The sequence below is a fragment of the Hyaena hyaena genome, unplaced genomic scaffold (assembly GCF_003009895.1).
Source record: "Hyaena hyaena isolate Hyena2069 unplaced genomic scaffold, ASM300989v1 scaffold_694, whole genome shotgun sequence".
NCBI classification, from domain to species: Eukaryota; Metazoa; Chordata; class Mammalia; order Carnivora; family Hyaenidae; genus Hyaena; species Hyaena hyaena.
The window spans coordinates 633,192-655,906 of record NW_024081327.1 but is presented as its reverse complement, the minus strand read 5'-3'; the positions used below and the strand labels follow the sequence as shown (position 1 = coordinate 655,906).

The 22,715-nt window shown below is 40.2% G+C and overlaps 1 protein-coding gene across 1 annotated transcript in view; it reads right to left on the bottom strand.

Moving 5' to 3' along the window:
• The window catches only part of PKHD1 (PKHD1 ciliary IPT domain containing fibrocystin/polyductin), a 488,222-nt gene that overhangs the window by 383,665 nt on the left and 81,842 nt on the right, over positions 1–22,715 (bottom strand). The window contains 6 exon segments of the mRNA XM_039217466.1: positions 5,184–5,403; positions 11,326–11,469; positions 13,435–15,042; positions 16,679–16,746; positions 17,462–17,657; positions 22,281–22,416. Of these exon segments, the coding sequence (XP_039073397.1) occupies positions 5,184–5,403; positions 11,326–11,469; positions 13,435–15,042; positions 16,679–16,746; positions 17,462–17,657; positions 22,281–22,416 (2,372 nt within the window).

The window sequence follows — 22,715 nt, the reverse complement described above, 5'->3', positions numbered from 1 at the left end:
AGATTCACAAAAAGCCAAACCTAACAGTACGGCAGCGCCAAGATGAGAACTCAGGTGTCCTGCCTCTTAGAGCAGTACTCTCAAGTTTTGAGATGCTGTTTAAACATCAGTGTGAAGAAGGATCTGTCTTCTTCATGGGAAGAAGGGAAGAACAGGAAGGGTCATGGAAAGAGCAAGCCACTGGCCTGAGAAACTATAAGTCATGTCAAACTGGAGCCTGTTTTCTCAAATCAATGTCAACATGGTTTCTTCCACAATTTGCTAGAAATAATGAAAAGGATAACTACCATATCTACTTAGTCTTCCCTTCTTCACAGTAAAATATTGCCAGCTTCACATTCACCCAAGTCATGACTTCCATACCCACCATGCTCTGGACCTGCTCTAGATGGTCCATATTTTGACATCATGAGGCCCAAACCCATAGTTTGAGTTAACCACTGGGGCTGTGGTCTGTGCTTATCTGAGCCCTGCCTCCCATGGCATCTAACACTGTGCTTGTTTTCTAGCCCCACGCTTACATTAAGGCAGTGTTAAACTCAAAGTCTTGGATCCACAACTACCTGAGGATTTCACCATGTTGCATTTGTTCATGTGACTTCCTGAGAAGCACTGGTATGCAGAGGTTAGGCTTGAAGCAAACCAGCTAGATTTGAATCCCCAAGCAGATATTTACCATCTCTAGGACATTGTGAGGACATTAGTCTCTAAGCTTCGGTTCCCATGTTTATAAAATGGAGTTATCATCATCAGGTACCTAATTTATAGAGGCGCTGAGGGGGAATGGGGTAAAATGCAGCCTACAAAATGATTTGCAAAGGATCCAGCACTCAGTGTTTGAGAAAGGCAACTCTTATTATAGTTTTTGGTGGTAGCGGTGTTGGCGATATTATTGTTGAAATGTAATTCAACTGACATTCATTATTGTTACATGTCTTCTCTCTGATGTGGACCCATTGCTCAAATGCATTTTGAACCTGGAGCCTGTCTTGTAACTCCAAATCCATTTAGCTGAGCTGTCATTCAAGGGTAGTCGGAGCCACAGTGTAAATACAGCATTTGCTCCTGAAGTGTCACTTGTTCTCAAAGATTCAGAAAACTTATATAACTTTTAAATTAAAATGCTATGTAATATTTAGACAAATATGGAAACGTGGTAAAGTTCACATGGGTTTTCAAATAAAACACACATGACTTCAAAGTCAGTATGTCAGGCCATTCAGCTTTGCAGCTAGAACCTTTCTTTTGCTACTCAGGGCAGAGGTTGGAGATGTTGAAATACTTGGAGAAACTCTCCCTATTTCCATCAGAAATCATGTATAAATACATCATAAAGGAAATAAATATGGTTTGCCACCCCATCATATTCATTATGAATCAATATCCAGATAGCTACAGATAGTCCTGGAGTTACAAAGGTGTGACTTGTGATTTTTTGACTCTATGATAGTTTGAAAGCAATACACAGTTAGTAGACACTGTGTTTATAATTTTGAATTTGGATCTTTTCCTGGACTAGAGACATGTGGTAAAATCCTGTCTCATGATGCTAGGCATCAGCAGCTCCCAGCCAGCCACACAATCACAAAGATAAGCAGCCGACACACTTACAGCCATCCTGTCCCCATACAACCATTCTGTTTTTCATGTTTTAGTAGCTGATTGACTACAGGACAGATTCAACACTTTATTATAAAATGGGCTTCGTGGTAGGTGATTTTGCCCAACTGTAGGCTAATACAAGTGTTCTGAGCTGTTTAAGGTAGACTAGAATAAGTTATGATATTCCGTAGGTTAAATGTATTAAATGCATTTTCAACTTAGATTATTTTCAATCTATGATGGCTTTATTGGGTCATAACCCCATGGTTAAGTTGAGGGAGATCTGTACTTCTATTTCTGAAGGCTCACAAACAATATGATTAATAATTCATTCTAGAATTTTGTCAGGGACCACACAAGCTTAGTTGTCTAAATTTCCAGAATCCCCTTTTACCCTTTTCAGGGAAAGGGTATTGGCCCATCTCCCCTATCTGTTGTGTGGTCCCCTCTCATCTTCATTACCAGCAGCGGATTCTCAATTCTACAAGCAAGTAATTTGTACTCAGTGATAGATATGATCTGAGATATAAACTTGAACTCAAGGAAAGGAGTGACTAATTTCCTATACAACCTTTTTTTTTGGTCTTGAGCTTCTACCCTACATTGAGGCTTCTTCTGCCCTTTCTAGCATCTTCATCAGCAAAGACTGGAATAAAATGGAGTAAATCACCCAGCTCCCCTCTCATTCACCAGTGGTAATGCACTGTCTACCCTAATCATGTTCTTATTTCTCTGAGTTAAAATCATTTTTTTAATGTTTATTTTTTTCAGAGAGAAAGAGACAGAATGCAAGCAAGGAAACAGCAAAGAGAGAAGATGACACAATCTGACACCGGCTGCACACTTTGAGCTGTCAGCATGGGGCCCGATGCAGGGCTCAAACTTACAAACCATGAGATCACGACCTGAGCCAAAGTCAGCCACTCAACCCACTGAGCCACCCAGGTGCCCCTAAAACCACTTTCTATTAGCTTAGACTTTTTTTTTTTTTAACAAGCTTTAGATCATATTCCTTTTTGTATCTTTTTGTATTTTTCCCTTGTTATCCCACCCACTAGAGATTATTTTTCATTAAAAATCCGTCATCAAAATTAGCAGAGACACCAGGATATCAAAAATAGACCATTGGGGGCACCTAGATAGATCAGTTAGTTAAGTGTCTGATTTCAGCTCAGGTCATGATCTCACGGTTCATGAGTTCAAGCCCTGTATCAGGCTCCATGCTGAGAAGGCAGATTCTGCTTGGGATTCTTTCTCTCTCTGCCCCTCCCCTCACTTGCTCTCAAAGCTGAACTTAGAACAAAATAGACTAACATTTACAAAATTTCAAAGTTTCCTAACAGCTACTATTCCATATTTTCTTCCACAATAATTCTATCAATTAAGTAGTACAATTGCCCACATATGAATATAAATGTGTGTATATTATAGACATACATAGATGTAGACAACATAACATGTGCGTGCAGATACAGGCACACACAAATATCTATTTTAAGAAATGAGACAAACAGTTTTGGTCCCAATGGTGTCAAAGAGATTTCTAGAACCTAATTTCCAGACTTCTAGTCTATGGCTCTTTCAGTTGGTCTGATCAGATCCCAAAGTAAGCAGGTAATCTTGCATACGCTCCCTAGGACAGGCAACAAAACACTTGCAGTGTTTGTGTCTCCCTCACTTCACCTGAAATTGCTTCTGGTGGTTCTAGAATATCATTGAACTTCAGCCCAGGCTCTCATCACTGATGCTGAGAGCATAGCATCAGGCCAAGTTTACTGTCATTCAGAGGCTTGGGTTCCAGTCCTGACACTACCAAGGCTGGACTGTGTGTTAATGTGTCCTGAGAATAGAATCTAAACTCTAATCTCTGTACTTTGGCCTCCAAGACCTTAAAAACCTCCCCAAGCTCATGTACAGAACTTTCTTTCCTTTTTACCCTACTCGTGTCTTTCTAGCCTCTGATACTTATGTGTTTTCTGGTTATTAGTATATGTTCACTGAAAAAAAACCCCATAAATCTCAATAAACATAATACTCCAACCACCTAGGGCAGGCACACAGCATTTCAGACTACACCCTTCCAGTCTTTTTTCTAATCACCTGTTATATGCATGTATAAACACATATACTACATATACCTTTAAAATTAAATTGATATACTATTTTCTGACCTGTACTTTTTAGTTCCCAACATATTGTAGGCATCTCCCTCTCCAGTTAAATATTCTGCTTCATGATCTTTAAAGGTGTCTTAGCATATTAGTATTTGGATTCATTCTTTACTATTAAACACTTCATTCCCATTTTTTTGTTATAACTAAAACTTCAAAAAATGTAGTTTTTCATAAGTATTACATTTTTCTGTTTCCTTAAAAATCCTAGAAGTGAAATTACTGGAACACAGCAAGTGAAAAATTATAAGGCTATCAGTGCATATTGCCAAATAATATCAATAGGAAGGGCATAACTTTTAACAGGGCCTAAGGCTCAGTTCCCTCAGAGACTTCCTGCAGTAGAGGAGGGGATAGAAGTACCTCAAAGGAGAACTCTGGGAAGTTGGTGAATTTGGAGCCAGGACCTGAGACGTGCTGCTTGGTATCCAGCATTTCTGAGTCCTGAAATCCAGTCCCACTTGAGTGCAACCTCCAGTACTTTGTTTCCTATATGATCTAAATAGGGTTCTTCACACTTTCTAGAAAGCAATCAGACCAGGAGTTTCCTCTCTTCCTCTGATGAACTTGAACTAAAACACAGGCTGTCTTAGGACATCACAACGTCAGTATGCCATGAAAAAGGCTCATGATCTCTTTCATTCTGGGTTATCAATCTTATTTAGTTTTATTTTTGAATGGGAAAATAGGCCTTCATTAAACCATCAGGTGTAAGCACTGTATCTCGATAAGAAATCAAGAAGAGCTCAGGGTAATACTCATGTGAAGGGAAATAACATGCTGCATGGAAAAAGAATGACTAGTGGGAATTAGGCTGTCCTGAGTCACCAACATGATCACACTTTTTCCTTCAATTTGCTTAGAAAAGGGGTCTTTACCTGGAAACTGGTGCTATTTCTTTGTTTTTTAAGTTCAAAAATTCTTTATAAGCTTATGGCTTCTAAATCCTAGATCTACAGTAATTCTGCCTGCACATCCCCCCTTCTTTTGAATAAACATTGTGCAATCTGCTGGATTTCTCTATGACTTTTTTTCATACTTGTGAATCTGTTTGGAAAGAAAAGAAAAAGGAAAGGGGAAAAGAGCCTTCTGTTTTTCATAATGTCTAATCTTTTTCCCCATTGGCATTCACCAGATGTTGCTTTGGATCGGAAGATAAATATTAAAATCTGAGCAAGAACAAAGCGAGCTGTTTACTGGGCAGATTTTTCAGATGTTCTCTGGAGCACTTGAAAAGACAGGAGATGCTTTGATATGCAGGCTGGCTGGAATCCACAATGGAACGGTCCCTTGAACAAGAGTGGTAGGCCCTGGAGGCCATGTCCATCCAGCCTGCAGCTCCGGATGGTTCCATCTGTCCGTTGGCCATGCATTTGTGGGGAAGGTCAGGGAGGGAGTGGACAGAGTTACCTGATGAAAAGGCCTGAGAACCGTGGAAACGCTGACTCTGTCCAATGATCTGGTGCCAAGAGACATTGGGGACTTTCTTCACAAATGTAGAGGTAAGGCCATGATTGGGGCAGTCTCTCTGTCCCCACAGTGACAGTCAAATCACACTGCACATAGGTGCAGCTGGAGGCTTCACAGCTCTCTTCCTCATGTTTCAGGTCACACAGGAAAGCTAAGGACACTGCAGGAAACACCATTAGGTTAGGTAATAACCACAAAAAGATCTGAAGGCCTCACACCGTCACATGAATACACTTCACATGTCCCTTGACCAATAGGAAAACTAAGTTATCAGTTTACTTTTCTTAAAAATGCACTATATGTTGGCACCTGGATGGCTCAATTGGTTAAGCGACTGACTTAGGCTCAGGTCATGATCTCATGGTTCATGAGTTCGAGCCCCATGTCCTGCTCCATATTGTGTTTCTGTCTCTTTGTCCCTCCCCAGCTCATGCTGTCTCTCAAAAATAAACATTAAAAAAAATGCACTATATGTACAAAATTACCTACAGAAGAATATAAGCTACATTTTTGTAAAATATGAATCATCATAAGAAAAACTCATATGGGGGCACTTGGGGCTCAGTTGGTTAAGCATCCGACTCTTGACTTTGGCTCAGTTCATGACCTCATGGTTTGAGGGTTCGAGCCCCGCATCAGGCTCTGTGCTTACAGCTCAGAGCCTGGAGCCTGCTTCACATTCTGCGTCTCCCTCTCCCCTGCCCCTCCCACACACACGGTCTCTCTCTCAAAAATAAAGATTTTTTTAAAAATTAAAAACTCATGAATCTACAAGACAACATAAGGTCTAAATTAGTTGTGATGCCCTTGAATCTATGTGTCTCTATCAAGACCATCATCTTCTTCATCCTCGGAAACAGCCATTTGCATTTTTTAAATTGCTTTCTCATGTGGCTTTGTTTTTGTAAATGAGAGATTGTTGAGTTTTACTTGTTTTTGAATTTTATACAATACAGGACATGTTTTTGCACCTGCTTTTTTCCACTCAATATTTCCAAGATTTATCAAATTCCATATTATCACATGAAACATGAGAACACATTTTCAATACTGTTATGTATGGCCTGTGTGAAAGTACTACAGTGTATTGTTCTCCTACCAATGGATTTCTGAGTATTTCCCAGCTTTTGCTACTACAAACACATACTAAATTTCCTCTACGGTATGTGCCTTAAAGAAAACTGCCTGTTCATAAGGCAGGTACAGGTTCAACTTTACAAGATAGTGCCATATTGTTTTCAAAGTGCCTGTGCCATTTTGTATTCCTACCAGCTATATTAGTGAGTTTCCATTATGCCACATAATACCACCACTTGGGAATATCAGACTCTTAATTTTGGCCAGTCCAGTACAAATACAATCGCATAGCATTACTAGGTTAATTTGCATTTGCATCATTACTTTTTAAGTCAAACAACTTTTTATATGTTTAGTAAGAACTCCTATTTATATCATTTGCCCTTTTTTATACTGGAATGTTTGTCTTTTTCTTATTGATTTGTGTTCTTTATGTATTTTCGGTACTAATCCTAGAAGGTCCTATGGTTACGAATACCTTCTCCAAGTTTATGGCTAGCCTTTTCATTCTCGTGGTGGGATTTCTTGATTAACAGAAGTTCTTAATTTTTACTATTAATGTTTTATAAGGAATAAAAGCAATTCTTTGAAGCCCTGTGGCCCTTAAGCTATTTCTTTCTTGGGCATGAGATACAACATACAAAGCATCAACAAAATAGACCTGCATATAAATAGCCTTAAAGAGGAAAATAAGTCTTTACATGAGATAGTTTTGGAGCAGCTGTATTTGAAAACCTTAATACAGTGAAAAAGAACTAAAAGAAAAATCTCTCTAGCTTTTTACCTCTGCAGCAAACCCCCCAAATGCAAGTATGCAATAAGTATTACCAGAGACCATGGGCTTGAACCCAAGCTGCCCTGCCTATGTCACAGTGCTGCATCCAGCAAGGGGTACATGAAATTAAGCACATGTAAGAATGTTTGTAGTTGTTCAATCCCATGCAAATATTATTATTGTTGCTGGTACATACCAAAGCACCAGACTCATAGTAGGTTCTGTGTATTTGCATTAATTACAATTAAATCAGCTGACAGGAGGACCCTCCTGTGAGTGGACAAAACATTAGAACTTCCCAGTTAGTAAAGTCCTAGGGCAAATATAGGCTCAACACCTATAAAATAATGAACTCATTTTGGGTGATTAGGTGGATGCAAATTGACAAGGTGAATTAAGTGACGTTAATCACTTTAGCTGTTCATGCCTCATGGAAAAATTAGAGTTTCCATGAAGAAGTCATGCCATATAATTCAAGGTGTGAATGCAAGAAAGAGGAACATCAAAGATCTTGCTGAGTTTTTTATTTTTTTAATAGCTTATTGTCAAGTTGGTTTCCATATAACACCCAGTGCTCATCCCCACAAGTGCCCTCCTCCATGCCCATCACCCCCCTTCCCCTCCCTCCCACCCCCATCAGTCCTTAGCTTGCTGAGTTTTTTTTTAAATATGAAGTATTAGTTTCATTGAGTGAGATGTTTTAGCCACCCATTATATGAAAAAGTAAAATTCTTCTTCGTTAGAAGTGCGGTTGGGGAAGAAAGGTAAACACAGAGGACACCAAAGGCAGCAAAAAGCATTTCCTGAGAGCCCCACCTTCACTGCCCCTGCCCCACTGATGAAAGCAAACATGTTGGCAAGCAAAACAATAATTAGGAAAGTTTGAGTTCTAGGTTGTCATCCACAAGCTGGAATGAGAAACATCACTTTCTTTAGTGTGCAGAATCACACTAAGTAATAAAACTCAGAGCATGGGTCGGAATTCAAAGTGACCTTAGTAAATTAGAGAAATTACAGAAATAAACAAAAAACAGCATGAAAATAGTAAGGCTGTAACCACAGAAGAAAAAATAAAACTCATGTAAATATAAGATGAGTAACGTCCAGCTGTGTACAACCATGTCAGGAAGAAAGGGAAAAAAAGAAAAAAAGCACCTTGGAATAACTGGTAACAGTAAGATTACAAACCAGCAAGACAGCAGTGCAATTGTCAAAACAAACACTGTCAGATTATACACAGGCATTTCATGATCCTACCCAATAGAGCCAGAACTTGAGGCTTCTAATTAGGGAACAAGGTAGGAATTCAGAGAGGGCTCAAAAGAGAAGTACTGGGGCACCTGGGTGGCTCAGTCGGTTAAGCGTCTGACTTCGACTCAGTTATGATCTCACACTCCGTGGGTTCTAGCCCTGCATTGGGCTCTGTGCTGACAGCTCAGAGACTGGAGCCTGCTTCAGATTCTGTGTCTCCCTCTCTCTCTCTGCCCCTTCCCTACTCATGCCCTGCCTCTGCCTATTAAAAATAAATGTTAAAAATTAAAAAAAAAAAAAGAAGTACCACAATGTTTACTTGTTGGAAAGTTTCTGATTCACCAGGTGGCCCCAAACTGTGCATTTCTAACAAACTTCCAGGTAATGCTGCTGCTTCAGCAACATTTATAATATAGTCTAAATAGTAATAATCCAATTCTCAGTAATAATATCCTTGAGAACCACTGGATTAGAAGGTCTGAGATTATGCAGCATTCTGAAGGGCCCCCAGCTGATTAAGTTTGAAAAAAAAAAAAAGGAGCACAGGGGAGCATTGGTTAACTTTAAGGATGGATTGCTCTGACAATGGCAATGGAGAAACATATGAAGGTTGCTGTGGTGAAACAGTCCTCTTAAAAAACTTTTTAAAATATAACAGATTCTTTGTTTTGTTTAGAGATTTTAGTGTTAAGTAATCTCAACATCCAGCATGAGGCTTGAACTCACAACCTGGAGATCCCATGCTCCACCAAGTGAGCCAGCCGGCATACCACAATAGAACAGATTCTTAACTAAATTGGTTATATGAAATCCTATCTGAAAGTAGGGTAATTATTAATAGTTTCTAACAATTTGTGAGGCACATTTTCCTGGATCATTTGAGGTCCATCATAGACCTACTTGCTAGGAAAAAATACACAAACTGTACTCAAAATGTTTTCTCTGATTCAGGATGTTGATAGAATTCTTGAATACCATCCTGGATCTTAAGTAAGAAACCAATAGAGTCGGTTTCCTCAGTTCCTCCCCATTTTTAGATACTGTAATTAAAAGTCTTTAAAAAGACTTTTTCTTTCTTTACGCAAGAGGAAAATAACTCCAATTATCCATTTCCCTAGAGTAAATGAGAGGCTCTGGCACAATCAGTGAGTGTTTGGTGACACCTAGTGGCAAAGGTCAGAGTTACAGCTTCCAACTCGTTTCCCTTTCTTAAAAACCAAGGAATTTTGAGAAGTCCTTTTCTAAAAAGTAATCAAATCTTTTAAAATAAAACAGTTTCTATTCTTCTTCTTTTATAAGTTATCAGACTTCTACTACCACAATTTATCTGACCCCAAAACTTCAGTGATTTTCATTTTGTACCTCTAAATGAATTGTCTTCACATAAAACCAAGGAGTTTTTAAAAGTTCATTTAAGCTGTGTGTGTATGGAAGTCTTTTTAAAAGACTGTAGCTGTATCAATTAGATACTGTAAGCTAGAAACATGAAGTCCTGGTTTTCTGTTTCCACCATTTCCCAATTACTTTGTTTATTCTCTCATCAAGCATTAATTTTGTACATGGACTTTTCCAACACTAGTCTACTCACTGGAGGTAGAGAACGACACAGGCAATGTCTTAAACTCAAATCTTCCACTGTATCTTTTTAAAATTTTTTGTTTATTTTTGTGAGAGAGAGAAAAAGAGCACATGCGCACATACAAGTGGGGGACAGAAAGAGAGAGAAAAAGAGAGAATCCCAAGCAGATTCTACACTGTCAGCACAGAGCCCAATGATGGGCTCCATCCCACGAATCACAAGATCATGGCCTGAGCCAAAATCAAGAGTCAATCGCCCAGCTGACTGAGCCACCTACGCAGCTCCCAGTGTGCCTTAAGTTTCCAGTGTGGAATCTTAAGTGAAATAGAACTCTCTTCCATATGCCCTGCTCATGTATATGATAACAGGGAACTCAATTTCCAGTTTGAATTTTAATCAAGGATCATTACTCCGCCTTTCTCGCTCTCCATCCTCCTCCTCCTCCCCCTTCTGGTCTGAGATAATCTCATGGAAACTGCCATCATCAATTACCCAACAGGGAATTTTTGTCCACGCTCAGATACAGTGATACTTGGATTACTCTGTAAATCCTTCAACCACATTCAAGTTGTAGACACCTAACTTAGGAATCTAACTTAAAGCACTATTCAGAAAGCATGGTTGCAAATGCTTTCTAGGTGCACAGGCACAAGATCTATGATAATGCAAACAAGTTAATCACCTAAGCAGGTCCTACACTGATAATGGCAATTTCTTTCCTTCAACTTTTTTTCTGAAGCTCAGTGGGTAAACACCATGTGTTGTAATGCCCCATCACAGGACTATTAAAGCTTTGCCCCTTTCTTTCTAACAAAGACACAGCTTCCTGTACCACAATTTACTTGATGGCCGTGAATCTTTAAGCAGTGAGAGATGATGGTGTTCTACTGAATCAATACCTGGGCATTACAGAATAAGAGGATAATGTTAATGTTGGCTCTTTTGCTTATAATAAGAATTCAAGAACTGAGCATACCAGGCAAATATGCCAGAGCTATCCAGCCTGCTGATCTAATCCCTACACTAGTACCTCCAGTAAGCAGGTGTTTTCAACAATCCCATCTCAGAACAAGACCAAGAGACTGTTTTCTCTATGATGCCTAAGGCCATCAGTGAAACTAATATTCAGAACTCAGAATTACTTCCTCCGTCATCGTGTGACTGCAATCAAGAACACAGGTGATAAATTTTCCATTGCCATTAATAGGATAAAAGTTATTGTGAAGCATTTTAATAGGCAGTCCCATCTAACCTTTTAGACGGGGTGTAAAGAAATCCTCTTCCCGGGGACACATAGAAAATTTAGGGGTTAAGACAGCATTAATTACAGAAATGGTTAACCAAAGAATATCATTTCTATATATACTCTTTGAAAAAAATTACGTGGCATTTTTACTGACCATCCAGGGGCAGAACCAAGCAGCTGAAGGCTGACACTGTAGCATTAGCCAAGACTTGGCAGGGAGCTCCACACACAGCCGCTGAGATGTTCCCTGGAGAAAACCCCGCTCCCGACACATGCACAAGCCTTCCACCCAGGCAGCCTTCAAAATTAAAAAGAAGTTCATGAGCACTGAGGCAAATCTCTTTTTCTTTACTTAACTCAAAATTCAAATCCATGTTTTCTTGCTGCCCATCATCCTTTTATGCCCTCCAGAATTCACACAACTGGCTTTAAGTTTCCTGATAAAGAATTTAGTGCCTTGCCACTAAGCTCCTTCTCCAGAGCCTAGGGTCTTTCTTCTGCCAGATCCCAATCATACTCCACAACATATAAAAATGTAACAACTTTTATATAGAAAAGTAATGCTCATTTATTATTCTTAAATTTTTTTATACAAAAGACTATACAAATAAAGTAGAAGTTCCCCTAAACCACCTAGCTCACTTCCCAGGGGTAGCCATGTTTGGTTTCCCATGAATCATTCCAAAATTGAAGTGTATATATTTTTATACATAGAAATCTTTCTACCCATATTCTTCTACAACTTGTTTAAACATATAGCAGATACATCTTTCCAAGTATGTGTACATGTAAACAAACTACATAAAACTCCATTATATGATTGTGCCACAATTTTTTTAGCAATTTTCCCACTGACTGACACGTTCCTTATTTCTCCTCCCCTGTGACAATTAATAATGCTGATAAACTGTACATTTATTTGAAGGAAACTGTGGAAAACTGCTAGAAGTGGGACTTCTAGGTCAAAAGAAAAGTAAGGTTTTAGATTTGATGGATATTGCCAAACTGCTCTCCAAAATAAGACTGTAGCAGTTTGCCCTCCTGCCAGCACTGTGTGATAGCACCCGTTTCTGATGGGTAAAAGTATGACAGTTGTTAACAAACACCATGTTTTGTGTCAGTATGAGAACCAGTAAAGGTAAATGTCACCAGGACTCTCAGACATGTGGCAGCCTCTAATCCACATGGAGGCAGAGTTCTAGTGGCCACTGTCCTCATGTCAAGATGCTTACGGCCACTTGACAAATCCAAGAGTAAGACTTTGCTGTAAGGGTGCATTTCACAGCCTTGCTCTCTCATCATAAAAACTGTGGAGTCTGAGAAGAAAGGGGAACTAAGGAGCATCCAGCCTAAACCCCTTTATCCAACGAGGAAGCTGAGGCTTAGGAAACATACCCAGCTAAATTACTACAGACTCAGGACCAAAATCCCAATCCCTGTAACATTCCACGCAGCTGGGCCCAGACAAATTTGTTCTAAGAATTAGCTTAGTAAGCACTTCATCAGACGGGAGATTCAGCTCCCATCATTTCATCATTTGCTCTGTACTTTCTGCACCACAGTCAAATCTGAGCGATCTCAACTGCAAAAAGGTTTTACGTGAACAGAAACCAAAACCATCACTGGAAGAAAAGGCAAGGCTAATTTCAGTATGTGTATATATATACACGTATATGTGTGTATGTATATGTGTGTGTATGTATATATATATATATGGAGAAAATATACATATATTGTATGGAGAAAATACATATATATACATATATACGTATATATATACATGCATATATATACACATACATATATATATATACACATACATACATATATATATATATATACACACACATATACGTGTGTGTGGAGAAAAAAGTTCAACCAATGCAACCATAGTATGCAACTGGCCTATTTTGCTGGGGTAGGGGTAAAAACAGGTGAAGGTATCTAATGTTCTACCTGATCAAATTTTCAGCTCTTGCAAAAGGTATTGAGATACAAATTAAATCAGGTTAATGAATCAAATTAAAATAAAATCACACTTACAGAATATGCACAAATTCCTTGACTGAAAAAACCAAAGCCTCATACAGGGAATGTGACAAAGACAAGTTTTAAGGAGGACACCAGGACTGTTAAGAAGCCAATTGGGCTTCTTTCTCCTTCTGTCATTCAGATTGAGGTTGGTTTCCTCTATTTTAGAGTAATAGCAGTCGCTGTTAATTCACTTATAAAGAAAGAGGTCTGTCTTATTTGTTGGACTTACCAAAGTTCTCAGTCACTGCCGAAACAGTGACTGTTGATGTGAACATCAGGACAGATGAGGCCCACCCTCTTGTGCGGTCATAACCTCTGACTGGGTACTTCCCAGCAGGAAGAGGTGGGACCACACACTGGAGAATCGTACGGTTGCCAGAGACACCCACACAGGGTGACATGCCAATAAAGATGTCAATGTTTGCAGCTCCTGAGACCTGGGCCACTACAAAGGTTAAGATGTCATCAGTCTGAGAAAGAGCGAGCAATTCTGGGGTGAAGGCTCTGCTGTAACCAATGACTCCCATCTGGTATGAAAGTCCATCTACCTCCACGACCAGGGCAACAGAGCCATTTCCTGCGGGAACAACGCACTGGATGAGCTCGGTGCTGAGGCTAACTGTCAGGCAGGCCTGCTGCCCAATGTAGACTAGTGTGCTGTTCTCTCCTCTCAGAGCTGTGCCCTTCATGGTCAAGAGGCTTCCACCATGTATGCTGAAATTCTTGGGGAAGTAATGAAACACTTGAGGCAAAATGTAGAAGTGTCTGGAAACATTACCAAAACAAGCATATCCATTTCTTGTATGAAAAGCTGAAACATAGTGGAGTCCTGGGGTCAAGTCACTTATCCAGCATGACACATGGCTTGCATTAAAAGAAGTTACAATGCAGGGAAGGTGATTATCCACAAACACCATTGGTTCATCTGCTGTGATGCCCAACTTCTGACCCCTAATCAGCACCATGGTCAGAGACCCACTGATGTTAGCGGTCAAGGCATCCACGATGGGAGTTGTCTCTTCCTGCAAGAAAAGAGTGCAATTGCCTTGACACTCACTGGGTAGCCCATTGACCAGAACTGTGATGTTCAAGGTGAAGGAAGTATCAGGCAACGGGTCACCCACTCTGTTAATCTGGCAGAGCACTGTCTGGTCCCACAAGCTCAAAATCACACAAGTAAAAGGACCCAAAAGGTCAACCTGCACTGACTTCTTCCTAGAGTTGAGAGCCAGGCCCCTCACTGTGAGTACTGTCCCACCACAAACAGACCCATGTGTCGGCAAGATAGCTGTTATCCGAGGTGTCATCACAAATTGCTGGGGCACCGCAGACATGTTTGCAAACCCCATCTGCTTTTGACGTACTTGGAAAGGATAGACTCCGGCCTCCAAACGGTGAAGAGGAAAGGAGCACCCAGACAGGCTCATGTTGTTCCTTAAAAACTGTGTCTCAAGAACACAGTTCAAGACCCCCAGAAGGATCACTGAGTTGGACAGGTTATTTCCCTCCACGTAGAACCTTAGGCTGTTATTCGTGATTTCTGTTTGCATGGCTGTGACCACTGGTGTTGCTCCTGGTTCATACATGAAGGCAAAGCCCTTCCCCACCAGGCTTGGTGGACATCCTCGGGCAAAGGACACGTTGCCAGTCCAGACCTCCACAGGGGCTGGGACAGCAGGAACGCCTGCATCAGGCAGCAGGGCGGTGGGGGGGGTCTCACACCAGATGACCGTCTCTGTTGAGTTCACGATGTCACAGGACTGATTACCCACAAGCACCCAAACTAAAGCTGGGTCCCTGCTGAACCCTATTCCCGAGATGCTGAGGATGGTTCCACCTAAAGCATGAACCGAAAACAAAACTTAAACCTGATATTCAGAACTAGGAATACATAGCACCTGCCTAACCCCAGAACAACTATGTGGAAGATGGGGTGTTAGGGAAGCCTTAACTATTTCACCTCACCCCTTCAATGTTAAATTTGTGATCATTTGGGCAGGAGTTAGATAGACTGAAATTCATAGAATAGTAAAACAATATAAATTGTTATACAGGTGAAGAATGTTTATAACATTTAAGACAAAAAAAATTCAAATAGATTTCTAAATCCTAGAAGCCACGTCTATCAACTTATACACTAATAAAAATCTAATTTCTTGAAGTGTTCTTGTCATCTGCTGTTATCAGACATGTTAGTCTGTAATGTTCTATATATCATTATGTGGAGAAAATATATGTACATGTATAATTAACGGAAAGTCAAATTCTCTAGTCTTCTTGTCATCTGTCATGTGATCTTATTGTTCCAGATTATTCTGTATGTTATTATGCAGAGTATATGCAGCTTATTCTGTATATATTCAACTTACCCACTGATAAAAAAAATCAAATTTATTGAAGTCCAATACTTAACTTCTATATTATTCTATGTAATATTCCCATAGTCCATATATTATACAGGTATATGTGTAGGCGCATGCATGCATGTTCAAACACATCAAGGACCAATGAAATATTGAAACATGCTCATGATCTGATATATGCTCATGATATATTTAGGAATATATGCTGCTATATTCCTAAACTTTGTCTCTCTAGTTGAAGGACTGTCAAGCCCCATCTTCAGGATGAAGATACTGAAGATACTTTATACCTAAACCTGTGGTATAGGCAAGAAGCTTTTTATTTTAAAGTTTATTCATTTAAGAGAGAAAGAGAGACAGAGACAGAGCATGAGTGGGGGAGGGGCAGAGAGAGAAACAGAATCTGAAGCAGATTCCAGGCTCTGGGCAGTCATCACAGTGCCCGACATGGGGCTTGAACTCACAAACTGCAACATTGTGACCGAGCCAAAGTCAGATTCTCAACTAACTGAGCCACTCAGTGCCCTAGGCAAACAGTAAAAGGATTTTACTATATTCAAAAAGGATAAAGTGCTATTTAATATACTATCACAATGAGTATTCACATGCAAATATACAGTTTTTAATTTTTTTCTAAAAATAAATAGCTTTCTAGATTTCTCCATCTTGTTGTCACATCTTCCATATTGGCATTTTCATTTCTAAACACTTCTGGGTCCTTCACTTGCATCCCTAGAGGAAAGTGAGGATACCAGACTCATTCCTCCTCTCCTTACACATGCAGTATATAAAAGGCGAACATAAGATGCTATACTTTTTCTAATATCCTCTAGAGATGTGCTACCCATTGGATGCTTCAGCCTCTTTTCCCTAGAAAAATAAAATCAGGCACATCTTCTTGTCCTGAAAACTCTTTATTTTCCTGAGCTCACTGGGCTAACAAATCACCAAGTTTTCACACCCTTCTAAGTACGCCACTCAATTCCCAGAGCACAAGGAAAGCTCCTCTCCCTGCTGTCCCATTGCTAGCCTCATCAGTTCAAATCCAGGAACAAAATCAGAATATCCAGTGAGTAGACCTGCTGAATCAGTGATACGAGAACCGCTCACCCAGAAGAGACCCACGGCAAGGCTCAATGCTGAAAACTTCTGTGATGTACTGGATGTGAAGGTCAACCCTGCAGAGAATGGGGAGACTGATATAAAATAACTGTTTTTAGAAAGAGAGAAAGGAAGGAGTAAGACAGATGGGGGGTGGGGGGAGAAGAACAGGCCTGAAGCAGTGAGGGAGACAACTGTCAATGCCACTGCATCACAGAGAAGAAAGGACACAGTGGGGGGAAGATGTCATGTGGGACATCTTGTTTGGCCTGTATCAGGTGGTGGCATCAGCCCATACAATTTAGCCAAGTTTCTGGAATGAAAGGGAACTTCTGGAGAAATACTGGTGTCAGGGCCTTCAAGGCAAATGAGACAGGAGCATGGCTTGGGCAATAACTGTAAGCCATTTATTCAAAGCCCCAGACGCTTATTTTAATCTTATTTAAGGGTCTTATTTAATCAAAGACATTAATTAGCTAAAGCACAGAATATTCTCCCAACACAGAGAGATGCTCACCCCACCCCCACCTTAACCAAAAGCCATGACATCTTAGTTCCAGAAAGTTCTCTGCTCAACGCCTAATAAGCCAAACATTTCCCTTGGATTGATCTTGGGAATGAGTCCTCCTATGTAGGGTCTCTAAGATTTCTTCAAATTGTGTAAGTCCCACGTGTTTATCCCCTAACTTCAGAAGGAGGGGGGAAAAATGAACACCTAACTCAAAACTAGACTTCCTCAACTGAGACTAGACCATAGAAAAGACCTAAAATTAATGGAAGTGTGCACCTCACCCTTGTGAGCGAATGCTGATCCCATTGATGGAGACGGAGATTCTGTGGAGACTAACAGGCAGCGGAGGCAGCACCACCTCCAGGCCCTGAGCCATGTGCACACGAACAAGAGCCACGGTGTCTTGGATACGAACTGCTACATCCAGATCTGTGTAGTTCACCAGAAGTGCCATTCCGATGAAGAGGGTCTCACCTCCTGTGTTGAAAAGAATCCATTAGCCTCAGTGATGTGGATTCGTGGCCTCAACCACTTCTTCAATTTTAAAGCCCTTTCAGGATTAAATACATGATCAGTCCTGGGTATAGTACTCTAAATAAGCGTTTCAATACCAATCTAACTTCTAACAACTCTTAGCACAAAACTTCTAACAAGCTTATAATAGAGCCACCGCCTATAACCTCAAGGCATAAACATCAAAATTGTTAGGACTCGAACTCAGGAGGTACTACCTTAACTCCATGGAAAAGCAAATCAAGATGCAAAAATAAATTGCAGGGGCTAACAGTCTTCACAACCAGCACACAGCACCCCAAAGCTCTTTCTTTAACTTACACTTTCCTGCACTGAAGCCCTTAAAAATGCTGTATAGGAGTGCGGTACCACAGAGTGTGCAAACCACTTTCACACGCACCATCCCGTTTCACCCTCACACTATCCTCATGACTTACATGGAGCAGGTAGTAGAACTGGCATTTCGCTTTTGAGGAAACTAAAGCTCAGTGAACAATGTTTAAAGCTACTTAAGGAAATATCACAGCCTAAGCCCAGTCTTCTCTTGTATTTCAATACCTTTTAAGTTTAATTAGCAACTTTACAAAAATGTGATGTATGCTATAGACCCTTTAATTCTTTATTACCAAGAAGGAGATGCCACAAAGGGCACAAAACTAAGTTAAACACAGACCCTGCCTTTAAAGAGACTTCAAAGGGAGTAAACTGGTGCCAAAAGAGCTCCAGCACAAAACATCCCATGAGAGAGGCTAATTTAAGCAGTGCACTTGTTTTAACCACAGCAACATTCTGAGTATCAAGAAAGATGGGCAAGATGGGGCTTGAAATTGTACTTGAGGGGTCCTTGGGTGGCTCAGTCGGTTGAGTGTTCTACTTCACCTCAGGTCATAATCTCACAGTGCATGAGTTCAAGCCTCACGTTGAGCTCATTGCTGACAACTCAGAGCCTGGAGCCTGCCTCGGATTCTGTGTCTCCCTCTCTCTCTCTGCTCCTCCCTGCTCATGCTCACTCACTGTGAAATATAAATATTTAAAAGTTAAAAAAAATTCTACTTGAAAAATAAATCCCCAGTGGAAGCACTAAAGACTAGGGGGTTTACAATTCAACTCTAAAATCTTCACAGTTTTACCGAAAGTCTTTCGTAGCACTTTCTCATTTAAATATCCTGTGGTTTGGAGAGAAGGAAAGGGAATTGGGTGACTTCCTGGAAGATCAGATACATGTATGTAGTCAGGTATTCTATGAGAATAGGCCAAGTTGATGGGGAGTCTAAGGCTAAAGACCAAGAAAGCAATTCTAAGGGGTTTTACCTAGTTCAGTAGACAGCAAAGACCTCCAAAGGTTTCTAAGCAAGAAAAGCATGTGACTGAGGTTTTCTTCCAGTTTATTAGATTAATTGGAGAGAGAGGCGAGGAGAAACCCAGTCTTCAGACAATGGAGTCTCAACAAGAGCCAGAAATCAAGCAGGCAATGGCACGAGAGGGATTAAATAGATGTACCTCTCATGGGTCTCACAAAGACACAGCTTAGGCTAAAACATCTCTAAAACTCCTTCAGCCATGGATGTTTGAGAACTGCAAAGCAGGCATCCACAGAACTGCATAGCCAATCAGACGAAGAATAGAAGAAGCCATTTAAAAGACAGAAGTCAAAGTCCAGAGGTTGTGGGGTGTTGGGAAGACTGACTCTACCCGCAAATCCCTGCTCTGCCATTTTCCCACCTGTGAGTCTGGATGACTCACTTTGGGCTCTCACAGCCTTAGATTTTTCTTCCATGAGATGGTAGCAAAGCCCACCCCATATGGTTTGCTGTAAGGATTAAGTTAAATATCCTAGGACAGTCTCATTCAAAAGCCCTCCATTAACTTCATTTTCTTTCTTGCTCCACATCCTCCTTACTTCTTCATGTCCAACCTTCTTTCTATGATGAACCCTCAGTATAGTGACTTTGAAGGACTGCAGGGTTAAGCAAGAATAAAAGCATGCCCATGAGGTGACAGTAATATGAAAAGGAGCTTTGTATGACTGGTGCTTTGACAGGGTTGCTTGGGTCCAAAAATCTCACAGCATGAGACCTTCTAGAGGCGACAATAAGAGACCACCACCCACAAGGGGAAGAAGGCAAGGGAAGTCCCCGGGGACAGGTGGGGGGTGGCTTATGTGTCCAGATGATGTCACTTAGCTGTACTCTCTAGGTTGGAGACCTCCAAAAGGCATCATGACTTAGAGTCTTTTATAGCCCCCAAGTTTATCTTCCCTATCACTAGCAGACACTGTAGTGTTGCAGGGTATGCAAAATGAACAGACTCTAAAAGGCTAAAAATCCATTTGAGGGGGATTATATTTAAAATAATTTTTTAACTGTGACACCTGGGTGGCTTAGTCAGTTCAGCATCCGACTCTTGATTTTGGCTCAGGTCATAATCCCAGAGTCATGCGTGGGATTGAGCTTTGGCATCAGGCTCCATGTTTGGGATTTCTCTCTCTCTCCACCCCGAACTCAAAACTTTTAGTAAGTGGCTATATAAAAATTTGAGTTTGATATTCACATCTTTTAGAGCAAATGGGTTCCAGCCTACTGTCAAGAAGTAAACAACAGAGGGTCAATATACACAGGACATCTTTTTGGCTTATCTATATAACACCCAGGATCTGGCAGAATGATGGCATTTACTCAACAAAGTGTTTGTTGAATATTTACTCCATGTTGGTTCCTGAGTTCACTACTTTTACCTACTTTACCCCCAATTTTTACAATAACTTTGAAAGAATTATTCCCACCTAGCAGGTAGAGACACTAAAGATAAAGGAAGTTAGGGGCGCCTGGGTGGCTTAGTCGGTTAAGCGTCCGACTTTCGCTTAGGTCATGATCTCGCGTTTCGTGGGTTCGAGCCCCGCGTCTGGCTCTGTGCTGACTGCCAGCTCAGAGCCTGGAGCCTGTTTCAGTCTGTGACTCCCTCTCTCTCTGACCCTCCCCTGCTCACGCTGTGTGTGTCTCTCTCTCTCTCCTAGAAATAAATAAAAATATTAAAAAAATAAAAAATAAAGATAAAGGAAGTTAGACATCTTGTCCAAGGAGCAGTTGAGCTCGGATTCATTCAGATCCAGTGCTGCCCAGCTGCAAAATCCACATGAATGGTTCTGCATATCAGATTCTTCCTCCCTTTTCCCCTGCCCGTCCCTCCTCTCTTTATTCAATTTCATCTTGGCTTCACTGTTATCATCAACATGATCATTTCCTGGGTGGAGATTTGTAGCATTCCAACTTTCAGAGGAGACTTTCCCGATAGGCTACCACTCTTAGAGGATTTTATAAAATGTTCTTCTTTATCCTGCCTATACAAAGATTTAAATCCAAGTGTAAATTCTGCAAATAATGCATCATGTTGTATATATCAATTGCATGAACTCCTTGGGTTCTTGGTCAATTGTCAAGCTAATCCTAGATGCCTCTGAGGCACTGATGCAATGTATTTATTCTTTTCATTACAGGTAGGAAATTGTATTAAAAGCCAAAATCCCTGAAATCTGAATAGAATACAGTACTCCCTCTTTTCTTTCCTACTTTGTTGAAAAGAATCTATACCACTAAGGAATTTTACACTTCGGTCGCCTGAGGCAGCAAATTCTTCTTCTGCACTAACCGAGCTGAATAATACTGAGAACCTAAAGGACACTTCCCTTTATTTATGTACTCTGGAGCAATGGAAAATGAAAATAGTATCAGAAAAATTGAGGCCAGGCTTTTCTTTGGAAAATATATTGGCTTTTTGTAATAAATCCTTAGATATGGCTGCCACAAACTCCATTATCTGCCATTCAGTTAACCAGAAAGGCACATTACGTGGTACTTTTCCAAACTGATATGGTATCACATGATAATAAATTGTTACTAATTAATCTTGTCATATGATCTGAATTATCAAAGAAAGATTAAAATCTTTTACATAGTTCTACACTAAAGAATTCTTTTTTCTATACATTGTATGTCTTAAGGAATAAAAATTCTTGGTTAATTAGAACACCCTATTCTCTAATCATATCAAACATCTGCTACAATTATACTTGATGTCAAAAATTTAGTATTTTACAGTAAGCTATGAGTGGTTAACTCGGAATCTGCATCCAGACTGCTTAGGCTCAAATCACAGCTCTGTTACTTACTAACAGTAACATCTTAGACAAGTTACTTAAGTTCCCTATTCCTTAGTTTCTTTACCTGTAAACTACAGATAATGATCCTATAAATTAGTGGCAAAGATTAACGTCTATTATGTCTGTGCTGTCATTAGCACAGAGTAGGTGCTCAATAAATATTAAATCAATAATAAATAACTGAATTGTTAACTTTGAATTCCCATGTCGTTTTCATGATGGAAATGGTCCCAGTTTTAGAGCGGAAAATATCAATGTAAGATTTATTCAGTGATGGCTAAAATGAAAATAACAATGTTCTAGTTTTCAGAAAAATAACTTTCATCCAAAATATAATACTATCTTCAATATAACTAGGAGACCATTGTTTGTCTTCTTTATAGGATCAATAGTCTAAAAATAAAAGGATGCTACAGTACCATGTATTTTACCTGCTATACTGCTCCTGTTTCTGCTCAGAGAAATGATCACTGGATTTAAAGAGGAGACATATGTAAATGCCATGGGAAGAACAATAGAATAGTCCCCTCCGATCACAGTCACATTCACAATGGGTCCATCTTTCCCCTGAAAAATCAATTTTTAAAATCAAACTTCTGGAAATAAGACTAACATGAGAGAAGTTCATACAGAATTAAAGGGTTAATATCAAGAAAAAAAATTTTAAGGGTACTGATACTTTCAAGTCTCCCCCCCATCTCTCTCTCTCTCTCTCTCTCTCTCTCTCACACACACACACACACACAGTGACAAGTACTTAGAATAGGTATGACGGGGGCGCCTGGGTGGCTTAGTCGGTTAAGCGTCTGACTTTCGCTTAGGTCATGATCTCGCGGTTCGTGGGTTCGAGCTCCGCGTCAGGCTCT